Source organism: Epinephelus moara, chromosome 17 (genome assembly GCF_006386435.1).
Source record: "Epinephelus moara isolate mb chromosome 17, YSFRI_EMoa_1.0, whole genome shotgun sequence".
NCBI lineage: Eukaryota > Metazoa > Chordata > Actinopteri > Perciformes > Serranidae > Epinephelus > Epinephelus moara.
Window position 1 is genome coordinate 27,313,941 of NC_065522.1, and position 9,510 is coordinate 27,323,450.

The 9,510-nt window shown below is 43.0% G+C and overlaps 1 protein-coding gene across 2 annotated transcripts in view; it reads left to right on the top strand.

The window, feature by feature from the left end:
- exoc6b (exocyst complex component 6B) overlaps positions 1-9,510 on the top strand; it is a 152,906-nt gene that overhangs the window by 30,823 nt on the left and 112,573 nt on the right. For both annotated transcript variants that reach the window (XM_050067922.1, XM_050067923.1), the window contains exon 7: positions 5,346-5,540. In XM_050067922.1, the coding sequence (XP_049923879.1) occupies positions 5,346-5,540 (195 nt within the window). The remainder of the gene's footprint in view (positions 1-5,345; positions 5,541-9,510) is intronic.

Genomic DNA, 9,510 nt, shown 5'->3' on the forward strand with positions numbered 1-9,510 from the left:
AGTGTGTCATTCTGTCAGTAAGTCATTCTGTCTGTCCCACGTTTTTCTACTCACTGACGTGGTCAATCTATGTGAAACTGCACATAGGCATTGAGGATTGGCATAGGTAGAAGGTGACAAAGCTACCAATGGGTATGGACTAGTATATTATTATTATTATTATTATTATTATTATTGTTAAAATGGAGTTAGGTAAAACTGGCAATGGTGGTTTAGGGCTGTTTCTGGTTTAACAGAAAGGATGTTGCTCTTAAACAAGAAGGTCTATCTCTGTAGGGATCCTTTTCCATAATGTTGTCTGACACTTATAGTAACAATCTGAGCCTGTCAGTGGCAAAAACACTTTCATTCATTCTGTCATTCTGCTGTTGTCTGTTGCGGTCCGACTCATTACTGCACCGATTTCAAGAATAGTTGTTCCCGTTAGTCACTTGGACACAAAAACATGGAAAATAGGATCCAGGTCGAAAAATACCAAACTTACCCTTTAAACGAGATCAGGAAATATGCACTCAAAGAATAACTAAACTAAACATCTGAACAAGGATTGTTGTGATAGGTGACAGTTTTCATACTCAAAACTCAAAACGGATTGATGTTTGATAACCATTCTTATTCTTCAGCAGCACGCCAGGTATTAGAAGTACCTTGTTTTTAAAGTCATGTTAATGAAATGTATCTGTTTTCCAAAATAAGAGTTCTTTTTTTAAAAAAAAAAAAACTGCAAACGACCTACGCTGTCATTACACAAATCTCTACTTTCTTTTCAAAGAGAGGCGGGGACGCCTGCTTTTCACAAATGTTGCAATTTCCCCACAACAAACAGCCCGTTTAAACCACCTGTCAACAAAGCGATCACTGTAGCTTTGCTCTTTCATTTGCAATTTCTATCAATTTCCACGCTCAGGCCATAAATACACACAGAAGACTGCAAATCGCCTTGAAGTTTGTCAGCGAAGCACATATTTTGCTTGGGGCTGCCTTGTGGTGTTGCAACATTGTAATATCAAATCAGTGAAAAGATATTTAAAGTAATTTTGCACTAAATGGATTAAAGTGTGGCTCTGATTTTGGTCCTCCTTTTCATTACTTTTTTCCTCTTTCTCGTCGTTTCCCTTTTCATCCTGTACCCCATTCTCTGTCCCCTTCTTTTTCCCATGTCTTTATTTTTTATCTCTGCACTCCCTCATTTCTTATGGGACTGTGTACCAATAGATGACGCACATTCCTGCACTTGAGCCTCAAGTGTCCCATCGAATGCCACCCCTCAAGAGAAACGCCACAAAAGACAGGGTCAAAAGGGTTTCTATTTGCAACAGAACTTGGTATTGCCTGTGGATGCATCAGGACTCACATGCACCTGTTGAAGAAATGCAAAAAAAGCCTAATTCAGCTAAGTGGAATTATCTGACGTAGGTGCTGACGTCCGAATCTGCATCGTTGCATACTGTTGGAAAGGTGCTTTTCTTTGTCATTCACTGCCTCTGTCATGTCTGTCTTTTTCATGTGATGCTGTCTTTTGAGGTCTAGTTATGTTAATTTCTGTGCGGAAAGAAAGAAAACGACCATTTGACGGATCAGAAAGGAATGCCATGCAGAGAAAGAAGTGTCGCAACAAGACTCTTGACTTTGTGTTTTTAAGGTCTGTGCCATTTCTTTGTTGTGGATTATTCTGTCGTTCTTGAGTATTTCGACTCTTTTAAAAGAGTTTTGGTTGAGTCTCGAAGAATTAGTGAAAAGACTCATTGCTGAGGTGTTTAGAGATTTTGTTACCTATTCTTTCCTAAAAAGAGAGGGCACATCTTGGCACATTCCAGTGTGTCCCCACTCGCTTCCCCTCACCTTCTATACCAAGAAAAGAGACTTTCCCCTGATTCATTTTGTGCTTATTGTCCGATATGACTCATTAGCCTTGTATGTGTGTGGGCATTAGATCAAAGATGGCATTGTATTCCTCCAACATCGCTAATACTGTGTTTATCCGGGTCTGTGTGTACCCACCCTCCTACCAACACCAGTTTTTCTCATTACCGTTGTTATTAAAGGCAAAAATCTGGATGCTTGAAGCCTCTGACGTATTTATTGACGTCCCTAATGGTCCGGTTTAAATGCACAAGGTAGCCTACGTGCCGGCGCTGGCGAGCAGAGGAAGCCGAAGCATTCACATCGATTTTCAAAAGGACCTGAGGCGGATCTGGGTGTGGATGGAAAGATGCATGCATCTTAGATCTGAGAGGGTTTCCCCCTCATAACAAGGTTTTCCCACAGAAATATTTTGGTGGTAGAGTTGTGATGGACGCTCAACATAGGAAAGATCGTTAAGAGTTCAAGTTGTTTGATGAACAAATCCAAGAAATATCCATATCCATGTTCAGATATTAGATTGGACACACTATGGAGACGAAGAAAACTTAAGCTCAATAATCTATATAGTGCAAAACAATAGAAAATAATGTCTTCCTTCAGAGGTAGGCTTGGCAACCTCCCAAAGAAACGTGACTCTGTTTTCATTTTGTGTTGGATACCAGCTCCCATTAATTTCCAGTCAAAACTTCCTGTTTGATTATTTATATTTTTAGTATTCCTAATCTAACACTGCTGCAGAGGGAGCAGAGTGCATCATTTCCCAAGATACTTTGTTTTCCCCAAATAGTGACACAGACAGGACACGGGTTGCATCAGGTATTACCTTGCACATTGCATTGTTCTGTGGGAAACCGTTCCATTCGGACTACATTTCCTTCTGTCTGTGCTCCACCTTTTTTTATGTTAGCAGGCTCAGAATGGGCCTTTGGGGAGTGACAACGCACGACAGCATGATCGGTTCACGCACAGTAAAGGAAAACAGTCTTTGCTACCTTATTTGACAGAAATCTTTCCTGTTCTTTCTGACCATTTGATAAACAAAAATGTCTGTGATGTGTGAGAATGAAACCCAATTAACAAAAACTAGTTCTTGTCTTGTCAGCCATGTTCTCACCTTCTGGAAATACCGGCGCAGGAGGGAGGACATACCACAAAAAGTACCCTGAGATTGTAATTCAGCCAGAATTAAAACACCATTTATTTTATAAGAAATCACAACATGTCCTCGCTCCTATTGGCGTCAGCACAGCGGAGCGTCCATTGCATACTTGTAATCACCTTTAGGGTATTTCATCAAATTTGGTGCAAACGTCTGTTTGGACAAAGCCTCATCAAAAACTCATCAGAATTTGGTGGTCAAAGGTCAAAGTCACTGCGACCTTGAGTTTCTCTCAACAACACCTCCAGGGAATTTCTTCAAATTTGGTGCAAACGTCAATTTGGACAAAGCAATTAACTAATCAGAATTTGGTGGTCAAAGGTTAAAGTCACTGTGACCTTGGGTCTGTCTCATTCTTGTGAACATGACATCCCAGTAGGGTCTTGGGGGAATTTCTCCAAATCTGGCACAAACGTCAATTTGGACAAAGCAATGAGCTAATCAGAATTTGGTGGTCAAAGGTCAAAGTCACTGTGACCTTGGGTCTGTCTCATTCTTGTGAACATGACATCCCAGTAGGGTCTTGGGGGAATTTCCCCACATCTGGCACAAACTTCAACTTGGACTCAAGAATGAACTGATTAGAATTTGCTGGTCAAAGTTCAAAGTCACTGTGACCTTGGGTTTGTCTCATTCTTGTGAATGCGATATCTCAACAACACCTTCAGGGAATTTCTTCAAATCTGTCACAAACGTCAATTTGGACAAAGCAATGAAGTAATCAGAATTTGGTGGTCAAAGGTCAAAGTCACTGTGACCTTAGGTCCGTCTCATTCTTGTGAACATGACATCCCAGTAGGGTCTTGGGGAAATTTCCCCAAATTTGGCACAAACTTCCACTTGGACTCAAGAATGAACTGATTAGAATTTGGTGGTCAAAGGTCACTGTGACCTCTCAAAGCATATTTTTGAGCATAACTATAAAAAAAGATGAAATTTTATAACCAAATGTTCAAAGGTCATCTTCATTGTGACATCATAATGTACTGCAAAAACACTTTTCTGGCCATTACTCAGCATCATATTTCGGGAACAGAAGGGGAATGGTGGTGAAGTGGTTAGCACTGTTGCCTCACAGCAAGAAGGTTCCTGGTTCGAACGCGGGGTGGGGGAGCCCTCTGTGTGGAGTTTGCATGTTCTCCCCGTGTCAGCGTGGGTGCTCCAGCTTCCTCCCACAGTCCAAAGACATGCAGGTTAACTGGTGACTCAGCCCTGTGATAGTCTGGTGACCTGTCCAAGGTGTACCCTGCCTCACGGCCAATGTCAGCCCCTCACAACTCCTAACAGGATAAGCGGTTATAGAAAATGAATGAATGAATGATCTTGAAACTGTGCTGATTGTATAGATCTTTGTGCTGCCAGGGGGAAGATGTATGGAGAAAATCTATGTTTTGGCATATATAGCTTGCTTTGCAGCAACGTTGATATTTGAAACATTACCAGCTGCCATGGCTACATATGAGTATGGATAGAAATGGATATAAACTGTAACTGCAACTTGACTGCAAGGTGGTAATTCTATTTTTTTTTTTCTCAATTTCAGCCAATCTCAAATTTTTAAGGTATCACTTTCAGATACTTAGCTTAAATATGCATACATTTTTTGAGCGCACCTAAATGTAAATTAAGGTTTTGACACACAGGAGCATAGTTCAAACATGTGAGCTGTCCCTGTCTCTTCTTTCAAGTCCCCAGCTCTAATTTTATGTGCTTTGTTTTGGGTTTCATTGACTCTTCATCCTTCCTGTTCTTCCCTTCCTGTCTTGTGATTTTCCCTCTGGTGTATTCTTAGGGGCTTTGGTAAATCACTTTTTATAGGTCGTTTCCATGAGTATTTTCACGGGACAAGGAGTGGCAGGTTTTCCTCAAAGGTCTCAGCCAGTGAGCTCATCATCCGCAGTTTCTAAGCTTTTCCCGAAACATTGTTGCTCGCTTGCCCATAGGGATTAACATGTTGTTTTCTTTTGAGAGATGTCCGTACGCTCCCCTGTGTTTGCTGCTCTGTTGTTATTTCTCTCCATCTCCTCTGTAAAGTGTAATTGTATAACGTTTCAGGAGCTAAAATGGAGTTTGGTTGCAGACGGTGTGCCCTTGTTATCAGTAAACATCTGGTTTTGGTGTCTGATCCTCAAAATCAAAGAGCCTCCACGGCTCTGAAGTTGTGCCAGAAGCTAAATGCAACAAGTTCAACTTCCTCCTCTGTGGCTTCTGAAAGGTGTTCTGGGAAATGTAGGAAATAACTGAAGCAGAAGTGAACAAAAAGTAATTTCCAAGGGTTGAGGTTGACCTGTCTGATGTGTATGTCTGTGTTGTGCTTCAGGCCCAGGTGCAGCGCTCGTTGGACAGCTCTGTCTCCATGCAGCCGAGGGCCCTGAGTGGCCGGCGCAGCAGAAAGGAGGAGGCGGCGGCAGCGGCGGTAGGAGCGGGGACGGACAGCGACGGACAGGGTGGCAGTCCGGTGTCGGAACAGGACTCTGGCATTCTGGATGTGGAGGATGAAGAGGAGGATGATGAAGTGAGAAAACTACAACTTCAACCACATACACACACACATGAATCTGTCCTTCTGTCTCTGTCCTTTCAAGCTAGACCATAAGGAAGGGATGCGGTATCCTGACCTCCGATCTCCAACATGAATCTAATCCAAATTTGTCCATACCGTTCAACTCTGATTGGTTGTTGGCAAATGATCTCTGACCCTGGTACACAGACAACTGTTGGCGTTTACAGCAGTTTCTTTGTTGTTTCTCCTTTTCAGTCTCCTCCCTATAATCCCCTTTTTTCTTCTGCCATCTCTTCCATGTGTCCTTCTTTCTATAGACTCACCTTGTCTTATATCTCCTTTCCTTTCCATATAAACGTCCTCCACTCTGTTGGGGTATCAGGCCTTTGTAAGGGAGTCATTACCTCTCTGTCTTGACTGCTAACAGAGGCTTGATGCCGAAACATTGTCATTTTAGACCTCAAAACAAACGCTGACACGTTTCGGCATCACGTCTTCGTCGGTCGATCTCGATTCCACGACAAAGGCTCGATGCTGAAACACACCAGAGTTTTTAAGTCTAAAATAACCTAAGCTTATTTTCTGAGCACCAGCTCCCTTTTTTTCCCCTTTTTTAACCTTTATTTGATAAACAATAAAGAGCCAGGGGTTGGAATTGAACCCAGGCCACCTTGGTAAGGACTCAGCCTTTTAGACATGAGGTGCACGTTCCACGGATTGAGCTATGAGGCAGGCCCTTCCTGTTGCAACTTTACTGCCTATCACAAGCCGTACAATATATGAGTTAGAAACTATCACAACAAAGACAGAAAATCCCATTTGTGGGAGCAGATCAGCCGGACGCTGAATGTTGCTGGTGAGTGTTGTGCTTTTATCACGGTACATAGTGTTGGCTTGTTGTTAGCCGAAATACTTGTTTTGGACACATTTAAAATCAGGACTCGAAGGATCTGCCGTGAAGACCCTAGTGCCAGACACCACGGGGCATCTCCAGACTTCCTGTGTCCATACAGTGACATGTCAGAGCTAAGGCTAATCCGTAGAGGCCCCACTGTGGATAGGCATACATCTGGGGTATTGGCACGTCCCACAGATGCTCAGTTGGATTGGGATCTGGGGAATTTGGAGGCCAGGTCGATGCCTTGTCACGTTCCTTGGGCATTCTCGGAACCCATCGGCTGTATTCGGCGTCTGACTTCCGGCAGATGGCGATACAGCCTCTGGGGGCAGACCCCCGATTTTTTTGGCATTTCGGTTTGATTGGGGCGGAGGAGTCGAATTTCCGTTTCTGACTTCCATTTATATATAAGTAAATATGCTGATTCAGAGTTTGCAGTGACGCCAATTATGTTCCGTCTCGTTAGTTCACCGCACGGACTGTTTAACCTGGCAACAACTGCAGCCGGCTCAAACGTGATTGGTCAATATCACGCGGACTACATACAGCCTACAACCGGAAACCAGGGCTCTTCTGCTCTTCTTCCGGAGGCAAGATCTCCGGGGTTTGGGGTGTGGCATGGGTCATTGTCCTGCTGGGAGGGCAACTGCCATCCGGGACTGTTGTTGCCATGGGGGGGTTTGCTTGGTCTGCAACAGTGTTTGGGTGGGTGGAGCGTCTCAAGTAGCAAAGGTGATTTGAGCACATTCTAAATGTGTTGTTGACCAATCAGATTGCTTGGTTGAAACTACTTGTTGTATAATTGCGATTATATCATATGATATCATGTTGTTGTTGTTGTCGTGCACACAGGCATTTTGACAGACAGGGTCAAGAGGACCCTTGGGATAATGGTTTAGATGTTTTATTTGTTTTACTGCAAAATCTTTTACTCTTATTGTGAATAAGTAATGCGTCACAAAGGTGAAGAACCACAGCCCTATGGTCTAACATATTGCCCACATACTGTATCACGTTACTTTACAAAGCGATTAGCTCATGATTACACCAGTGTGAAGAACTGTAGGTTGTTTAAGTACATCAGTAGCATGTTTACAGACTGTTCTAAAGATGAACTTTTTGTGGACACAAAGCATTTCGGCACTGAACTCTTGAAGTCATCCCTCGCGGGATCACAAGTCCTTTTTGTTGTTCACACTCAAGGAAAGCAAAGTACAATGAAGCTGAAGAGAATAGGGCTGAACTTGTCACCCCCGCGCTGCCATTCTGTTTTAAGGTCCCTGTCGTCCCCTCAGCTTATTTACGTCCTGTAAACTTGACTCAACCTTCTTCACGGGAAGACCTTGGCTCCGAACAAAGGCCTGACCCCACGGTTCGCCAGAGGTTACGACCGCGTTGGCGCCGACGGCTGCGGTGATGCCAACCATCGGCATCCCGTCTCCTCACGCCATCCCTGCCCCTGCCATGTCTCTCCCTTTCTTCCCTTTCCCTTCATTTACAGTCTGTCCCCCTGTGTCTCTGCATCCTATTTTTATTTGCTCCTTTTGTTCTTCTTCTCTTGTCCTTTCTTATCTTCACTACTTTGTCTCTCTTCTCGTCTTTCTACTTCCTTTCTGAGGTGCTCTTTTTTTACCTTTAACTGTCTCTATCATTTCTTCTTCTCTTTCTTTTTGCCTCTTTCTCCGTCTCTGGTTCTTCCTCAACACCTCCTCGCACACAATTTACTCTTTTTTCTCATGTTTAAATTTTATGCCATTCATTTCCCTTCCTTAAACTTTAAGATATGCGTACCTGTCTGACTTTTTCTCTTTCAATCATCTTCCCTCAAGCCCTCAATCTTCCTCACTTCCTCTTTTCCTCCTCTCCCTCCACCTCTGTCTTTAAATGTTCTTTGTTTGTTCTACTTGTCTCAGGACTTTGTGTGTGTGTGTGTGTGTGTGTGTGTGTGTGTGCGGTCACATCAAAGCTGGCATTGTGCTGCTGCGCCTCCTATGATTTTTTTATTACAAAAAGCAAACTTTCCAGAGGGCAAGAGGGCACATGGTTTTTTGCTTTGTGTGTGTGTGTGTGTGTGTGTGTGTGTGTGTGTGTGTGTGTGTGTGTTAAACTGGGTAAATTGCCACTGTGTTGTTCCCCGGAAGACAGAGGATGTGGGTAGGGAGGAAGGAGTGGAATGTGGGATGGTTAGACAGAGGGATAGATGGAAAGAATACGAGGTATGAACGTCTGGTGACACTGTCAGAAGACTTTTAGACGAAGTAATGAAGTGCTGCCTCTACTCCTCTGTCTCTTTTGGTTTCTATACTTTCTGTCCATTACAGTGAAGTTCTATTGGCAGTGACATTTGTTTAGAAAACCTAACCTGAGAGGCAGTTGTTGTCTCTCTCTTTTTTTTTTTTTTTTTTGCCAAAACGTATATGTTAAAAGAAGAAGGAGTAGGATTTGTCTGTTGCGGTTTGTAAACACAAAATTAAAAGTTGACCCCTCTTCCTCGGCTCAAAACCATAGACTCTATAAATAATGGATGTAGCCTCTTGTTGGTTTGCGGATTGCCGTTTTGAAGAGTTATGCCGTCACCATCTTGGGTTTTAGGAGCCAGAGGTGACCATATTTGGAGCATAACATTGAGATATCCCTAACGCTAGCTGCTAGCTTGCTAAGCACGATGCATACACAACTATGGTTGACTGTGATAACGCTAATTTTTGCGAGCAAAAAAGAGGCTTAAAATCTAAATTAAGATATACCCAACAGAAAAACAGAACGTGTGACTCCTTAGAGGGTCTTTTAATACAACCAAACGCTGAAGACTTTTAGGTGGCCAATATGCTACAATTAGGGGTGGGAATCTCTAGGCAACTCACGATTCGATTCCGATTTTGAGGGCAATGATTTTGATTCTAAAACGATTCTCGATTCTAAAACGAGCCAATAAGAAAATTTACACTAGATATTGAAAAACATTATTGTAATAAAGCTGGGAATACATATCCAGTGCATACAAACTATATTACTTACTGTGGTTGAGATGACTACGCTCCACCAGTCTCCTCCGGTCCATCCTCCTCATCCACAAATCTCAAC